This window comes from Myxine glutinosa, chromosome 7 (genome assembly GCF_964187855.1).
Source record: "Myxine glutinosa chromosome 7, kmMyxGlut1.1, whole genome shotgun sequence".
NCBI lineage: Eukaryota > Metazoa > Chordata > Myxini > Myxiniformes > Myxinidae > Myxine > Myxine glutinosa.
The window spans coordinates 129,559,800-129,578,407 of NC_136267.1; the positions used below are offsets into that span (position 1 = coordinate 129,559,800).

The following is an 18,608-nucleotide window of genomic DNA, read 5'->3' on the forward strand; positions in this document are numbered from 1 at the left end:
TAAGTACACCCCTACATTTATCACTACTTCAAATACCTAAAATTAGAATCAGGTGCACCAGCTCAGGTGCAAATGATTAGAACATCGTTAGAGAGGATCTTGGAGGAACCTGTCTTATTTAAACCTCCGACATTTAGTTTGGTTTGCTCTTTGTTGTTGAAGTGTGCAGCGTCACCATGCCTAGATCAAAAGAGCTCTCTGAGGCCTTCAGAAAGAAGGTTATAGATGCCTACGAGTCTGGGAAGGGATTTTAAAAGATCTCCAAACAACTTGAAATCAATCATTCGACTGTCCGGAAGATCATCTACAAGTGGAGAAGATTCCAAACAACTGCCATCTTGTTCAGGCCAGGCCGCCCCAGCAAGTTCAGCCCGAGAGCAAACCGCAAGATGCTAAAAAGAAGTCTCTAAGAACCCCAGAATGTCATCACAGGACCTACAGGTAGCTCTTGCCTCTGTTGATGTCAAAGTGCACGAGTCTACCATTAGAAAGAGGCTGCACAAATTTGATCTACATGGGAGGTGTGCCAGGAGGAACCTTTGCTGTCCATAAAGAACACCAGGGCAAGACTAAAGTTTGCCAATTAACACCGAGGCAAAGACCAGCACTTCTGGAACAATGTGCTCTGGACAGATGAGTCAAAGGTGGAGCTATTTGTCCACAGTACCAGAAGACATGTTTGGCGAAAACCAAAGACAGCATTTGACCACAAGAACCTGATACCAACTGTAAAGCATGGTGGTGGAAATATTGTGGTTTGGGGCCGCTTTGCGGCATCAGGACCTGGGCAGCTCACCATCATAGAATCCACTTTGAATTCTTCGTTGTACCAGAGGGTGCTTGAGGATAATGTGAGGCCCTCTGTCGGAAAGTTGAAGCTCAACCGAAGGTGGACCTTGCAACATGACAATGACCCTAAACATACCAGTAAATCCACCAAGGAATGGCTGAAAAGAAAGAAATGGAGGGTTCTGGAATGGACAAGTCATAGCCCGGATCTAAATCCCATCGAGATGTTGTGGGGGGATTTGAAACGAGCTGTGCATGCAAGAAACCCCTCAAACATCACACAGCTGAAAGAATTCTGCATTGAGGAGTGGGCAAAAATTTCTCCCAGTCGATGTTAGAGACTGGTAGACAGTTATAAGAAACGCCAACTTGAGGTTGTTTCTGCCAAAGGGGGCAATACCACCTATTAGAGCCAAGGGTGTACTTACTTTTTCCACATGCGAAATTATCATTTATGTTTATTTTAATTATACAATGAACTATAAAATGTAAATGAATGAATGATCGTTTTAAGGCCATTTTCCCTGCTAGAGCGGGGGTTAGCCTTGCAGGCCCCATGACAATCATGGTTCCCTGTTTGAGGCAATGTGTTTTATGGCCGGATGCCCTTCCTGACGCCAAGAATGACGACAAAATGTAAATGTTTCATGATATTTGTTATATTATATCACCTTTAGCTATCAATATTGTTGAAATGAAGATCAAATAGCTGTATGTTGAAATATGTTGAAAAAGTCAAAACTTTACATGGGGTGTACTTACTTTTTCACGTGACTGTATATGCCTTCGTTTTGTTTGCTTTACACGGCACAGTCATCACTTGCAATTAATACAAAGGCACCCAATTTTTATTTGTATGACTTGTGAACTTATTGAGAGATTTATTCTTGTTGTGCGACAGGATGGTGCAGATGTAACACACTTGCCTTGGATCTGTCTCGTCCGAATTTGATTCCCATTCTGACTGTAAACTGCTACACTGGTGCTTCGCAGGCCCTGTGTTGCATGACAAATTGCACCGTCCCTCAAATGGACATTATGCCGGGTTTCCCATCTGCTAGCGTTAGTTGACGGACATCAAAGATCCCGTGGTGTCTTTTGCGAAAAGTCGGCAAGTTATCACTGCCACTCTGAACAGATTCCCAATTCCTGGCCAAGTCAGCTTCAAGTCTAATGTCTGGTTGGACCAGCCAGTTCATTTTGACTTGAACCAAACTTCCCCCACAGCCGATCCCACTGATCCCACCTGGCCAGCCAGTAGGATTAATAGTAGATTGAGAGACTTGTAAATACCTACAACAAAACCTGTTTGTATCACTCTTGTATTTTTTGCAGAAAATGCTGCTTTGACTTCTAAAGATGTTGCTAAAACAATGTACGAGGCATTTGATTCATTCATCGGAAGCAACCAGCAGGCAGTAATTTCTCAAATTCAGATCATTCTCTTTCGGCCAGAAATGTATTTGGACTATTGCAAAGTGTTCAGTGAATGTCGCTCACCAAAGGTAAGCTTCTTCCTTAAAATCAACGTGACATGAAGTGGTAGATTGAAGTACGTTCCGCATCTGTATCACAGTTTACTATTTTTATCTTCCAGGTTCTACCTTCACGCCTGACAAATATCTTCCAGGTTCTACCTTCACGCCTGACCAATGGTAAGTTTTGACGTTTTTTTTTTTAATTCAAATACTTCCTTGCACAAGAAATGGTTCGTTAACCTTCACAGCGTTTGAGTTTAAAAAGTGATGTTTTCAATGCTGGGGTAGTTTTGGGTATTTATTTCCAGAGCGTGTTACATCGATTGGCTGTTTTTCCAGACAGATTGCCCATAGTTACACCATGATGGACAATATCTATCTTTCCCAAAATTTTGCTGTTTATAACTGCAAGCCTATTAACGGAGTTGGAGTATGAAGTGTATCAAGCACGTCTGTTCAATATGCCAGTTGCAATCACCTCTGCCACCGAAGGGGGATGGAGGTTATGTTTACACCCCTGTCTGTTTGTTTGTCTGTGAGCAAGATATCTCAATGTTCTGGATGAAATCTGACTGAATTTGGTGGGTAGGTTTGGTGTGACAAGGATGAATTAATTAGATTTTAGTGAAGATCCGGATGTGAATCCAATAATTTTTAAGTGATTCTTCATCATTGAGAGATGCGGCCAAAAACGATATACAGCAGTAATTTCAAGAAGTTGTGCACAGGTTATGACAAAACGTGGTAGATGAGTTGGGTAGGTGACAAGAACAATCCGATTTGATGTTGATTCAGGTCCGGCTTCAGATCCGGCCCATCAGTGGGATGTCGATGTTAGATGTTAGATTAGATGTTCAGCCTGGTGGAGGAATGCGCTCTATCGACTGCCGTTCTTGTTTTGACTACTGTATTTATTTATTGTGAGTGAGAAGGGGTTTGCGTAAAGAGTGGGAATTGACACAGAGATAACTTTACCTCATGTTATGTGACAGATATGTGCTCCGGAATCTGATAATCATTGCATTCGTGATATGAGGAATGGCAGGGGAATAATGACATCATTTACATATTTGAAAACAGAGGGGTGATCGTGAAGGGTGGCACTTAAAAACCCCTTAATAGCAAGGTACATGACCCATTTGGTTGATTTTGTTCCCCTTGAACTTTGCTCGGAGCTTGTAGAAGTGGCAGTGAACATCGGGCCGTCAAGGATGCGCAGCATTTAAAGGGAATAAACGCTCACGTGTTATTTAGTTGGTGTTTTGTCATCATATACAGACAATAGTGCATCAGAAAATGATGACTGCTATTTGGCACAATAAAACCATGGAAGCATGCTCTATATTTAACTTTCCAGAGTTACCCAGCCTTCATGTGCTATCTGTTGCTGATTGTGGTGGGTTGACGATCTTGGTTCAACATGGAGCAGCTGTCAAGTTGTCTTTCATTGCTGCTTGGGAACAGTTTAAACTTTTCTACTTGATTAAATACTCACATGAGTCTATTTTTAAAAAATGAATCCATCTGATTTTTAAGGCAATGCATCCTTTTTCATTTCAGTTCCAACTACGACGCAAATGAAAGTGGAAATAATTTGTGGAGATATCACAAAAGAAACAACAGATGCCATTGTGAATTCGACAAATGATACACTCGACTTGAATACAGGTAAAATCCATGTCCAGAAGTCATCTTCTGAAGACTTCTTTTCTTAATTCATCTTTAATATTGAACTAATGTGCAGTCAAAACACAACAGTTTAGATGCTCAACATTTTGTGCACATATATAGGTGTCTCCAAGGCCATTTTGGATGCTGGAGGGAAGTCGGTGGTGGATGAATGCAACGCAAAGGGTTTGTCATCCTTGGAACATCTGCTGTTTAAAATATTTCCAGCAAATAAATTAGGTCCATTTTTCAATTATTTGTTCATGCCTTATTATTCAAATTTATTTCTACATTTTAGGCCACCAGCCTGCTGATGGGGTGGTGGTGACGGGTGCTGGAAATCTATCCTGTAAACACATCATCCATGCAGTGGGCCAGACACACCCAGCAAAGATCATGTCCTGCATACTCACGGTGCTGCAGGAATCCGAGAAGCTTAATTTATCCTCTCTTTCATTACCTGCATTTGGAACAGGTCTGACATGTCAACTTGTCTTTTATAAACATGAAAAAAACCTTCAGTAGTTATTCTTTAATCTAGCAGGGTGACTATGTATTAACTTGGCAATAATGGCAGAATTTTGACCTTTCACCTCCCCCACAATGCAGACCATGTATGTACATGATGCTCCCAAACTTTAATGGTTCACCACCATCTCTTATCTTCCCCCATCCAAAACCTTGATCTTTTCTACCCCCGCTAATTCACCCCAGATCCACCTTGTTTGAAATTCCAACTTCTTTCCTGGAAGTCCTGGCAGTGTCCATATGTTTTATACCTCTCCCATCCCCCCTTCCCATGCCTCCCCCCCCCCCCCCCCCAAAGCCCTCTCACTCCCACAGATCTCTCGATGTCCCTGCTCTCAAATGTTGTGTTTGTGTCCTTCCCCCTCTCTCCCCATCTTGTCTACCGCTCCCCATGTTGTATGTTTTATGTGTCGGTTTGTCTTTCTGTGTGATTAATGTGAGCTCTTTCACGAGCCTCGATCTTGTATACAAAAAAAAAAAAAAATCACCATGCCGGAAGATCCTCTGCAATTATTGAGTGTTAATCTAAATGGATATTTTTCATATTCATCGAAGGCTCTGCCCCAAAAAGGCCAACCCCTGCTCTGCAGGGAAAAATGGCCTCTAAAGGTGGTTCTAAAGGTGGTATGTTCATCTAAGGCTAATCATGGAGTTTGTACATATATCATATGCAGGACAAAGACATTTGTGAACTTTAATGCGCACTACAAGGACAATAGAAGACAATGGTCAAATGCATATCGTATATGCGATTTGAACCCGGGTTCTCAGCATCATAAGTAATAGGTTCAGATGGGAGTGCTGAACCTGCCAATGCATTTGTTTCCAATAACAGATCTATTGGGACATGCAGATGTGGCCAAAAATATTGGCACCCTCGCACTTTTTTCAAATAACTCACAGTTTTCTTGTAAAATAAGTTGAAATTGACAAATGTATTTGGTCTCCACAATTCTTTATTTCACTGTCAATATTATGGAACCTTTGTTTTTGATTCAGAACTTAATATATCCTTCTAAATCAGAAAATAAAAAGAAATGGCATTGACAAAATTATTGACACCTTAGACTTAATATTTGGTAGCAAAGCCTTTGGACAAAATAACTGCAGTCAAGCACTTCCTGCAGCCATGAATGAGCTATCTCCTGGCAGTTTGGCCCACTCTTCTTGTGCAAACTCCTCCAGTTCACCAAGATTTTAAAGGTGCCTTCTCCCAACTGCTGTTTTCAGATATCCCCACAGGTGTTCAATGGGATATATATCTGGACTCCTTGCTGGTCACTTCAGAAGAGTCCAGCGTTTTGTCTTGAAGCGTGTTTGGGGTTATTGTCCTGCTGCAAGACCCATGACCTTTCGACAGAGACTGAGCTTTGTTACACTGGGTTGAACATTGCCCTCCAAAATGCCTTGTTAATTTCCTGATTTCATGATGCCATGCACACATTCAAGGCACCCAGTGCCAGAGGCAGCACAGCAACCCCAAAACATCACTGCACCTCCTCCATGTTTGACTGTAGAGAAGGTGTTCTTTTCTTTGAAGGCTTCGTTTTGTTTTCTGTAAACATAGAGATGATGTGCTTTACCAAAAAGCTCTAATTTGGTCTCATCTGTCCATAGGACATTCTCCCAGAAGGAATTTGGCTTATTCAGGTGTGCTTCGGCAAACTCCAGTCGGGCTTTCTGATGTCTGTCTCTCTCTCTCTCTCTCTCTCTCTCTCTCTCTCTCTCTCTTTCTCTCTCTCTCCCTCTCTCTCTCACTCTCACTCTCACTCTCTCTCTCTCTCTCTCTCTCACTCTCACTCTCACACTCTCTCTCTCTCTCTCTCTCTCTCTCTCTCACTCTCTCTCTCTCTCACTCACTCTCTCTCTCTCTCACTCTCTCTCTCTCACTCTCTCTCTCTCTCTCACTCTCTCTCTCTCTCTCACTCACACACACACACACAGCAGTATTGTCCTCCTGGGTCTCCTACCATAGAACCCCCTTTCATTGAGTTGGTGACAGATGGTGCGAGTTGAAACTGTTGTAGCTTGAATCTGTTTGGCAGTTGATTGAGGTGCTTTCCCCACCATTCGAACAATCCTTCGCTGCAATCTTCGATCAAGTCTTCTCTCGAGGCCACGTCCAGGGAGGTGGGCTACAGTGCCACGGGCCTTAAATTTCCTGATAACATTGCGTACGGTGGACACAGGAACATCAAAGTCTCCGGAGATGGAGCCTTGAGATTGTCCATGCTTGGCTACAATCTTGTGTCTGACCTCTTCGGACAATTCTCTGGTTTTCTTTCTTTTCTCCATGCTCATTTCGGTGCACACTGTGACACAAAACAGCAGAATGACTCCTTTTCTCTTTTCAAATTGGTTGAATGAGTGATTTTATATTGCAGGCACCTGCAACTCACCACAGATGAGTTCATTTCCAAAGTAAAGGAGAATCACCTGCTTGAAATCTAATTATTTCTAACAACTTTTAAAAGGTGCCAATAATATTGTCCGGGCCATTTTAGGATTTGTGTGTGGAATAAATAAGATTTAGTAATTTTTTTCAGCTTTTTTTTTGTTTTGTTCCACTGCAAACCAAATAAGTATATATGTGGATACCAAAATATTTTTGAATTTCAACAATTTTCTGGAAGAAATGGTGCATTATTTGAAAAAATGCAAGGGTGCCAATATTTTTGGCCACGACAGTACTGTGCTTTCAGGCACAACATCTTACTATAAATTTTGAATCTTGACATTTAGAATAAACAGACAGCACACTACATTGGTTGGTAACTAACTAAATAAAAAACCTTGTGGGACCAAATAATAAAACAAAACCCTTTCATTGCCCAATACTGATACATATTTATATACAGTATATATTAATTGGATAGCTATCTACCATTGAAAGGAAGGAGAGATGTTTGGAAATAAGAAATGTTCAGGGTATAGTCGTAAGAAAATATATCTTCAAAATCTCCATCAAACAAATAATCTTCATTGAACCTCTTGCTTATCATCACTCTCATCCACCTTCTTGGAATTAACTTTCTTTGTTTATATCACTCGAATATTCCCTCCATTAATTCAACATTAGCTATTAATTCAACATTTGGGAATAACAAGCTTTGGTTAAGTTGATGCGTTCACAAACTTCATGGTGTTGTTCTTTTTATGTCTCATGGTAGGAAGGGGGTTGATTTGGATGGTAGAATAGCCGAGAGGTACGCACACTCGCCCGAGTTGTCTAGCCTGGGTTTGAATTCCGACCGAGCTATAAATTGCCACCCTGGTATTTCATATGCAGGGAGATGCATCAATGTGTGCATCCCCTCGGACGGACGATAAGCTGAAGGGCCTGGCCTGTACTAGCAACATTTTTTGGAACATGTAAAAGATCTCAGTATTTCCAGTGAAGAGTCATCAAATTTTTGCCAGCACCCTGCGCAAACTCCAAATTTCTGCTACCGTCAGTCAGTTGTAGGATCTAGCTAGCCAGTTTGTGAAAGACTTGGGCCAAAAACATTCCCCTGTCAGTCCCACAAGGTGAGAATAATTGGGGCCATTGAAGAAGTGGCAGGATAGGAATTGATGTTCCATGGCCTTTAAAGGTAGTTTCACTTGTTATGTAAGGTAGCATATCTCAAAACGTAAGCATTGACAAAGCCTTTCATATATTGCAATGTTGAGGCCCTCATTTTGAAAATTAACACTCAGTGCAGAGGCATCTTATTTACCGCATTCAAAATTTTTTTAAAATACTTATTGTCTGTTTTGGCAAGTGGCTATTCCTCTGTGTTTCAGGTGCAGGTAGTCTCAATGCTGCTGCAGTAGCAGATGTCATGTTGAAGGCCATAGAGCAGCACACTGCAAGGTCCCTGATGCACATCAGGATTGTTGTGTTTCAGTCAAAGATGGTCCCAGACTTCCAGGCCGCACTGCAGAAAGGGAATCAAAGTAAAGTTTGTGGCAAGAACCAGATTGCAGGTTGGTCCATTGTCATCACCTCTACCTCGTCGGAATTGGAAGATTTTTGACCTTGGTTTGTTCAGCCGTACTGTCACCCTGTTAAACTTGTTACTCCTATTTCGTATTTGCTTTTATGTGCAGAATATTATTTGGGATGGTTGAACGGTACATTTATTGATAGTTTTGTTTGTGATCTCCACAGCATTGTGTGAGGGAATGTGAATGCAATGTATGTGCTTTGTACATGCAGAATAGATGCCTCCATCATATTCTCATGTCACTTCTAATTACATAGTATGCATACTCATCTCCTTTATGTGTCGTTACCATTTATGTAATATTGTTCACATTAGAATTTAGATTCCACATCTGTATTGTTAAGCACTCATCATGTAACATCATCTTTCACCCCTCCCTCGCACCACCCACAAACTCTTCCAGTAATTACCCCATGCATGTGCGAATAAAAAGTGGGTTTAAGCAATTGGTTCACTTTGTCTGTTTGTCTGTCTGTCTGTCTATAGACTTCAGTCTATGATCGTGGGACAACAACTGTTTGAGTGCTAAATTTTCAAGTATGCAATACGAAAATATGCTATTTTTCAGGCAAACTGAATAAAACGTCAGTATTGTTTACAAGGCAACCATAGGAACAAACAATTAAATAGGAACAAACAATCCAGATTGTTGAACAGTGACGTGGCTAACTGCACGTTCCAGTGAGGCCGTGATAATGACCATCAGCACTCAAAGTGTTAGTTTCAATTGAATTTTGTATTTTGAGCACTGTGGAACATAAATCAGAACATAAACCGGAATAAACCTGCAGTTTAGCAGTTCAGTAAACCCATACATATCGTGGGTTTGAACATCCAGGTTTTTGACCAATCGTGGGCGACCTCTTTATGTTCTGATTTAGTTAGTGTGAGGCTTAATATCAATAAATTGCGTTTTTTGAGCCGAGCTGTGATGGTTATCTTGCACTACACGCCTTCCGTGCACCCATGGTTAATGATGGAATGGTGCCAAAGTGTAAAACGATAGACAAAGTGGTTATTTTAATTTTATTTATTTGCTGGTTTACGGAGCTGCAGAACAATTTATAAAATAAACACATTGCCGGATTACAAAGGATAAATATTTAAGGGATTAATAGGGGATGAATGGTGGGGTCAAGGGTGCAAATTTAATCGCTACTGAATGTTTAATCTGCTTCAATCTGCTTCAGTATACAGCAGGAGACTTAATCGTAAAGCCGATTTCTATTCATTTTACATGGTTATTTCAATTGTGGTGTTTACTTTTGGCTGCCATCGACCTTTCCTTTATATTCTCCTGAAGCACAGGAACCTAACCCTCTTTTCCCATACAAAATTGGTTTTAACTATCATGGTTTTGAATGTCGTGACATTTTCTAGGGACCTAACCCCCACAATATTGAAGGGTTTACTGTACTGTGGCTCTGAATTTGGCACATTATACCCGATCGCGCATGCACACAGAGGAGTGAGGTGTTTTTTTTAGTCTGCCTCGTCTGCCTCGTCTGTCTGCTTGTCTGGCAGTCAAACAAAATTGAAAATAATTCCAAACAGGAAACTTAGTGTTAAGGGAAGTTATAAAGGACACAAACACCAAGCACAGAAAATTAATGTAACTTGGTAAATAAGGTAGTGTAAAATATGGTGCATCAACGGCGATAATTTTCTACATCCTTTAAAACCTTTATTTTATTTCAATTGAATCATATACTTGAACACAGTAGAACACAAACCGCATTGTTGGCACTTCCAAACACCGTCCGTTTAGCACTACGTGGTCAAAATATTACACCACTTTATGCAATCTTGACCAATCAAATTTGCCGCTCGCTCTCGGCAACGTGGAGTATCGAGATTCAGATAAAATTGCAGCTTGGAGGAAATATAGATCGTGCTCAGAAACAGTGCATGTGGAGGTCTACAAATATTGATATTCAAGCAATTATGATTTCAATTTTGATCCAATTTTCTCATTCATGCAAAAATGCATTTTTGTGACAACGTTTTGCACACGGGCAGTGAGTGTATAGGTTTAGAGTCATTGGTTCACATGACAGACTCACACTCAGGACCCTAAGATCTTCAGCCAACCACGTTAACTTTTAAGCCAACACAAGGCTTTTAACAGTTGATAACTATTAAACCGTCAAAGGACATTCCGAGCAAACTCCATAAATATTCCACATTCCATTGGGAACAAATTCGCTTACAACATTCCTGTGGAACCCCATTATCTGCTAGTAACACCTAAAGGGGAACCATTATAAAATTGAAAAGCCCCCTTCGAGACCCTTGCACAGATTGTCATGATTCGATTGAAGAACCAATTATAAGTTTGCCCTTCTCCATGGCATCGGGCTCACTTGGACAGCTTGGCCTACATGCTTCTTCCATTGCACACTGTGGCAGAAATTATGGGGATGCATTCATGGTTTTGTGCAGTTTCATTATTTTCACATGATTGTACAGAGAGGGCCGACATCAGTACTGCAGCAACGAATATGCTGGAGGCTGGAGGTAAGAGCATGGATATATATATACAGTCACGTGAAAAAGTAAGTACACCCCATGTAAAGTTTTGACTTTTTCAACATATTTCAACATACAGCTATTTGATCTTCATTTCAACAATATTGATAGATAAGGTGATAAAATATAACAAATATCATGAAACATTTACATTTTGTAGTCCATTGTATCATTTAAAGAAACATAAATGCAAATTTCGCATGTGGAAAAAGTAAGTACACCCTTGGTTCTAATAGGTGGTATTGCCCCCTTTGGCAGAAACAACCTCAAGTAGGCGTTTCTTTTAACTGTCTACCAGTCTCTGACATCGACTGGGAGAATTTTTTGCCCACTCCTCCATGCAGAATTCTTTCAGCTGTGCGATGTTTGAGGGGTTTCTTGCATGCACAGCTCGTTTCAAATCCCCCCCACAACATCTCGATGGGATTTAGATCCGGGCTTTGACTTGGCCATTCCAGAACCCACCATTTCTTTCTTTTCATCCATTCCTTGGTGGATTTACTGGTATGTTTAGGGTCATTGTCATGTTGCAAGGTCCACCTTCGGTTGAGCTTCAACTTTCCGACAGATGGCCTCACATTATCCTCAAGCACCCTCTGGTACAATGAAGAATTCATAGTGGATTCTATGATGGTGAGCTGCCCAGGCCCTGATGCAGCAAAGCTGCCCCAAACCATAATATTTCCACCACCATGCTTTACAGTTGGTATCAGGTTCTTGTGGTCAAATGCTGTCTTTGGTTTTCGCCAAACATGTCTTCTGGTACTGTGGCCAAATAGCTCTACCTTTGACTCACCTGTCCAGAGCACATTGTTCCAGAAGTGCTGGTCTTTGCCGAAGTGTTCATTGGCAAACTTTAGTCTTGCCCTGATGTTCTTTCTGGACAGCAAAGGTTTCCTCCTGGCACACCTCCCATGTAGATCAAATTTGTGCAGCCTCTTTCTAATGGTAGACTCGTGCACTTTGACATCAACAGTGGCAAGAGCTACCTGTAGGTCCCATGATGACATTCTGGGGTTCTTAGAGACTTCTTCCAGCAGCTTGCGGTCTGCTCTCGGGCTGAACTTTCTGGGGCGGCCTGGCCTGAACAAGTTAGCAGTTGTTTGGGATCTTCTCCACTCGTAGATGATCTTCCGGACAGTCGAATGATTGATTTCAAATTGTTTGGATATCTTTTTAAATCCCTTCCCAGACTCGTAGGTATATATAACCTTCTTTCTGAAGGCCTCAGAGAGCTCTTTTGATCTAGGCATGGTGACGCCGCACACTTCAACAACAAATAGCAAACCAAACTAAATGTCTGAGGTTTAAATAAGACAGGTTCCTCCAAGATCCTCTCTAACGATGTTCTAATCATTTGCACCTGAGCTGGTGCACCTGATTCTAATTTTAGGTATTTGAAGTAGTGATAAATGTAGGGGTGTACTTACTTTTTCCACATGCGAAATTCCATTCATGTTTATTTAAATTATACAATGGACTACAAGATGTAAATGTTTCATGATATTTGTTATATTATATCACCTTTATCTATCAATATTGTTGAAATGAAGATCAAATAGCTGTATGTTTAAATATGTTGAAAAAGTCAAAACTTTACATGGGGTGTACTTACTTTTTCACGTGACTGAATATTATAAACGCATTGGCTGCAGACCGGTTGGGTATGCGGGTGTCTACTGATACCTCAGGGAGATGGATGCCCCTGCCTTGCATGACCCTAGGTTACCTGTGGGCAAAGGAGTAGTACCTGTCAGCCCCCCCATACCAGGGTAACGGTCCGCAGCCATGCGGTTTAAATGGCAGATGGCTCTGCACATCTGGTGGATGAGAGTCCAGTTGACTCCAACACGGGTGAATTTCCCAACTGCCAGCAGAGAGACGGAGAGGGTTGGCGACCCTCCCTCCCCCTCCCCCCCGCCCCTTGTATGTGCACATTGAATGGGTGAATCTGCATGATAATTGTGTACTGTCCTTACCATGGAATCTGTCCTTTATTGTGCCTCATAAAATACATGGGGGCTAGATTTTATCATTTTCCCACCATTTATCTCATACATGCCATTATTTACATCATCCTGTGCCCTGTGGTCATTTAGGGTTATTATGCAAATTTTGGATCAATTTCAGAAGTTTGTTGAATCGAGGATGCGGAAATCCCAATCGTATGCCTGCTGTAAATGTGGAATGACAACCAAACAGTGTTGCATTTGGTGTGTGCGCAATTTGGTGATCCTTGCATTAAATTGAATTGCGTTTTTCAGGAGTGTATACAAGGATAACTGGAATAAATCTTATTCCAGGAATAGTCTATTCAATCCACCACCCTGTCTGGGAATGACCATCCAATTATCGATTTGATGGCCTTTCATTTTAATAATTCCCTTCGCTGAGTTTGACGATTTAAGTTGTTTGTAGATCAGCAGGACTGTCAGTAACTTGCTTATTGTTTAATCTTGTTTAATCCCGGGTTCAATGGACAACAATAAATACCAATTAAGAGAACAATTTTTGTGTAATGCCAAAAGGAGGAATTACACTGTCGAGGATGCCATCCTTTAAAGAATACATCAACCTAAATGTTCAGTAATCATGTGAAAGTACAATATATGATATATTTTACAGGAGTAGACATTTTATGCTGATACATTGGCCACATTTACCCTGACAAAATGTGAAAAAGATAAATAAAAGTGTGAGCCAGTGTGAGCTATTAGCATGCTCAACTCTGAGGCATTGTCAGAAGGAATTATTTGAGTAGTTTAGTCTGGATTTAATTCTTGACAAAATAAGATCTAAATAGAAAGTCGTGTCCCAATACTTCACAAATGCAGAGCATCACAGACTATCCTTTGGAGGAATGTTAAGGAACTTTCCCTCCACACAATCCTTTTATGTCATGAACATCTGTCTTCCATACCCTCCTATATTTTCGATTCAATATTTCATTTTTTCGATTCCGGATCTATTTTCGATTCCGGGCCTGACTTCTAAACTCTATGATTGGTGATCAGCAAGCATGGTGATGCAGCATAAATGGCATCGTCCCAATCAGATGGCTGTTAAACTGGGCATCCCATATGCCAGCATTAGTAGATGGACGTCAACGATCCTGCGGTATCTTTCGCGAGGAGTAGACCACGTCCTGGCTAAACTCGACCTGCAACCTTCAGTCGAATGTCGGGCCTAGTCAGCTGTTTTGTAAAATACTTGGGTGACAAAACTTTCCCTGGCCAACTCCACTAAAGGTGGAATTATTTGGTTCCAGAGGCATACAATCCACATCCTCTATCCTGCCACCTTCAACCAGGTTTTATCTGCAATCTCTGCGATTCCAGTCCAATACCATCAACACTCAGTCATCACCACACCCTTTCTACTTGTTTCCCACATTTTCTACTGATTTTCCCCATTTTATACTTGTTTTCCCCATTTTATACTTGTTTTCCCCATTTTATACTTGTTTTCCCCATTTTATACTTGTTTTCCCCATTTTATACTTGTTTTCCCCATTTTATACTTGTTTTCCCCATTTTATACTTGTTTTCTCCATTTTGTACTTGTTTTCCCCATTTTATACTTGTTTTCCCCATTTTATACTGGTTTTCCCCATTTTATACTTGTTTTCCCCATTTTATACTTGTTTTCCCCATTTTATACTTGTTTTCCCCATTTTATACTTGTTTTCCCCATTTTATACTTGTTTTCCCCATTTTATACTTGTTTTCCCCATTTTATACTTGTTTTCCCCCATTTTATACTTGTTTTCCCCATTTTATACTTGTTTTCCCCATTTTATACTTGTTTTCCCCATTTTATACTTGTTTTCCCCATTTTATACTTGTTTTCCCCATTTTATACTTGTTTTCCCCATTTTATACTTGTTTTCTCCATTTTGTACTTGTTTTCCCCATTTTATACTTGTTTTCACCATTTTATACTTGTTTTCCCCATTTTATACTTGTTTTCCCCATTTTATACTTGTTTTCCCCATTTTATACTTGTTTTCCCCATTTTATACTTGTTTTCCCCATTTTATACTTGTTTTCCCCATTTTATACTTGTTTTCCCCATTTTATACTTGTTTTCCCCATTTTATACATGTTTTCCCCATTTTATACATGTTTTCCCCCATTTTATACTTGTTTCCCCCCATTTTATACTTGTTTTCCCAATTTTATACTTGTTTTCCCAATTTTATACTTGTTTCCCCCATTTTATACTTGTTTCCCCCATTTTATACTTGTTTCCCCCATTTTATACTTGTTTTCCCCATTTTATACTTGTTTTCCCCATTTTATACTTGTTTTCCCTATTTTATACTTGTTTTCCCCATTTTATACTTGTTTTCCCCATTTTATACTTGTTTTCCACATTTTATACTTGTTTTCCCCATTTTATACTTGTTTTCCCCATTTTATACTTGTTTCCCCCATTTTATACTTGTTTCCCCCATTTTATACTTGTTTTCCCCATTTTATACTTGTTTTCCACATTTTATACTTTTTTCCCCCATTTTATACTTGTTTTCCCCATTTTATACTTGTTTTCCCCCATTTTATACTTGTTTCCCCCATTTCATACTTGTTTTCCCCATTTCATACTTGTTTTCCCCATTTTATACTTGTTTTCCCCATTTCATACTTGTTTTCCCCATTTTATACTTGTTTTCCCCATTTTATACTTGTTTTCCCCATTTTATACTTGTTTTCCCCATTTTATACTTGTTTTCCCCATTTTATACTTGTTTTCCCCATTTTATACTTGTTTTCCCCATTTTATACTTATTTTCTCCATTTTATACTTATTTTCCCCATTTTATACTTGTTTTCCCCATTTTATACTTGTTTTCCCCATTTTATACTTGTTTTCCCCATTTTATACTTGTTTTCCCCATTTTATACTTGTTTTCCCCATTTTATACTTGTTTTCCCCATTTTATACTTGTTTTCCCCATTTTATACTTGTTTTCTCCATTTTATACTTGTTTTCTCCATTTTATACTTGTTTTCTCCATTTTATACTTGTTTTCCCCGTTGCTTTTCCCCATTTATTTTTCTTTTCTCAATTTCAAGGAATGGGTGGCTTGAGACTTAGTCTTGATATTTGTGGTAATATATGGAGTCATCGATATTTAAAATTACCTCCACTAATTAACACAAGTGTTTCCTACTTCAGCTTCAATGTTAAACAATATGCGAGTGGATATAATACATGGAGACATTACGAAGGAAACAACAGATGCCATTACGAATTCTACAAATACCACATTGAACTTGAACTCAGGTAAAAGAAAGTTGCATTTTGTTGTTTTTTATATTCGCTGTTTTTATATTTCGAATACTGTGTAAACAAAGCAATGCCATAAACACCAAACATTTTGTGCAAATATAGGTGTCTCCAAGGCCATTTTGGAGGCTGCAGGGAAGTCCGTGGTGGATGAATGCAAAGCAAAAGGTTTGTCGCCTATTGTATCAAGTTGCTTTCATGTGTTTTTTTTAATTACATACACAAACTAATAATGGAATATTTTACCCCCTCTCGACTCTGTATGCCACTTCCAATGCAGAACTCGCCTCTAAGCGGTCTATCCTCGTTTTGCATCCCGACCCAGCTATACACTGTCATCCCGGTGTTTCACTGGCAGGGCGATTCATCAATGTGTGTGCCGTCCCTTAGATGGACATTAAAATTTTGTCTGCTGACATTAGTTGGTGAACGTTAAAGATCCCAATGTGTCCTTCATGAAGAGTAGGCAAGCTATCACCTGGACCATGAAAAATTCCAAATTTCTGCTCTAACCTCCATTGCATTGTATCAGTGGCACAACAGAGCCCTCAGCCAATGATGCTACCAGGTTTAAATTGAATCGTATGTGGGCAAATCCCCTTGCACCCCACCTTGAACCCGTCCCAATTGTGAGAAAATCTGTTTTTTCCATCGCATAGCATATTCCAAGAACCTGAAGAAAGATGGCCCTTGATAGGGTGAGGAGATGAAAGTACAGCCTTGTGTTGCAGACAAATAATTGTAATAATACTGTAATAAATACCATACTCTTATAAAGGCTATCTAGACAGTCAATGAGTTTTCTCAACCAAATATGGTGAGAGGTACACGAACCACTGTGGGAAAGAAGGTGAAGCAACATTTTGGTTATCCAAGCTTTCTCTCTTGCATTTAAGAATGGTCCACACCCGAAACGTTGCTTCAACATCATTTGCACAGTGCTCAGCATAGCTTTTTGTTCTTGTCTACGATGTCGAGGCTCATGTAGGAGTGGGAACATAGAACAGATGAGGTCACAACAGAACAAAAGGAACAACAGAAAGAGAGGGGGTCACCAACAGCAGGGTTGAAGAACTAAATAGAGGGAGACTTATGGCGCTTTTCCATTGCACAGAACGGTACGGTTCGGTACAGTACGGTAATCCCCGTGTCGTTTTTCCATCGCACAACAGAACCGTGAAAATAGGCGGATTTATCTGAAGAGGTCTTTCCTTAAGCATCTGAACATAGGTGACGTTTCTGTGACAATTGCGATTGACCAATCAACGGTCCGCAGTATTGCTAGCTCCACCCATAGGTCCGGGATCGGCTCGCTTGGTACCTATCCATAGCAGGAAGCAAACTTAGCACATGAACTTAGGTGCGGTACGGTTCGCTTGGCAATGGAAAAACGAAAAAACGGATTTTGGTTACAGTACGGTACGGTACCGAGATGGAAAAGCACCATTAGACGATTAATGGGTGTGGCGATTGAAATGAGGGGTAGGAGAGGATGCATAGGCTGGACAATATGGACACAGAAGGAAACTCAGGATTTGGAAGGAGGTTGGCTTGGGGGTGGGGAATGGGTGTGGTGAGTGATTGAAGGGGGTGGGGGGTTAACAGGTGAAGAAATGATCATGGGTTTGTTTGGGAGTGGGGGAGGTGGGTGTTCTGGGATGGTGGTGAACAGCTGTCTTGAACACTTGGAAGGAAGAATGGGATTTAAGGGAATGTGGAAGTTGTTGTTGTTGTATAACACCAGATAGTTCTCTTGAACCTGCCCGATTGATCTTTGAAATGTGGTTTGAAGCTTTGAAATGAGGTATACCAAAGAAAGATCATGGCTGATAGTGAAACCCAAAATGTTTGAGCGATTGAATTTCCTCAAGAAGATTGTTAAGAAAGTAGATGGGAGGGTTTACCATAGAGGGGAGAGAGAAGAGACAGAGACAGGATTGAGAGATATATTGACATATTCCAAGTGTTTGACTGGCTTGTCATTTTGTCAAGGTCTGAAGAGAATGCAATCTGCCTGTCTGAATAATGAGGGATGTCATGGTATAGGGTGGAGCCATCAGCAAATAGAAAAGGGGGGTTTTCCAGAGTGCCAGAGGTCATTGACGCAGATTACGAATATAACTGGGCCTACAACTCTGAGATGGGGCACTCCCTCCTTGATAGGGCGAGGAGATGAAAGGATTCCGTTGAGAGACACACTTTGGCTGCGAGTGTTTGAAGTGAGCAAAGGGATGGAAAGGGGGCAAGGAGTATACCCCAGAGTCAAACTTAACACATGTTGATTTCTGGCTCTCCTGACACTTGTTACAGGTTTTCTGGAATGATCTGAGATTTCCTT

General features: G+C 40.5%; 1 protein-coding gene across 1 annotated transcript in view; it reads left to right on the forward strand.

Moving 5' to 3' along the window:
- Positions 1-18,608, forward strand: part of LOC137431653 (protein mono-ADP-ribosyltransferase PARP14) — a 114,749-nt gene that overhangs the window by 56,341 nt on the left and 39,800 nt on the right. Inside the window, exons 14-21 of the mRNA XM_078782294.1 lie at positions 2,125-2,294; positions 2,387-2,444; positions 3,828-3,935; positions 4,059-4,121; positions 4,234-4,410; positions 8,250-8,432; positions 16,160-16,267; positions 16,376-16,438. Of these exons, the coding sequence (XP_078638420.1) occupies positions 2,125-2,294; positions 2,387-2,444; positions 3,828-3,935; positions 4,059-4,121; positions 4,234-4,410; positions 8,250-8,432; positions 16,160-16,267; positions 16,376-16,438 (930 nt within the window). The remainder of the gene's footprint in view (positions 1-2,124; positions 2,295-2,386; positions 2,445-3,827; positions 3,936-4,058; positions 4,122-4,233; positions 4,411-8,249; positions 8,433-16,159; positions 16,268-16,375; positions 16,439-18,608) is intronic.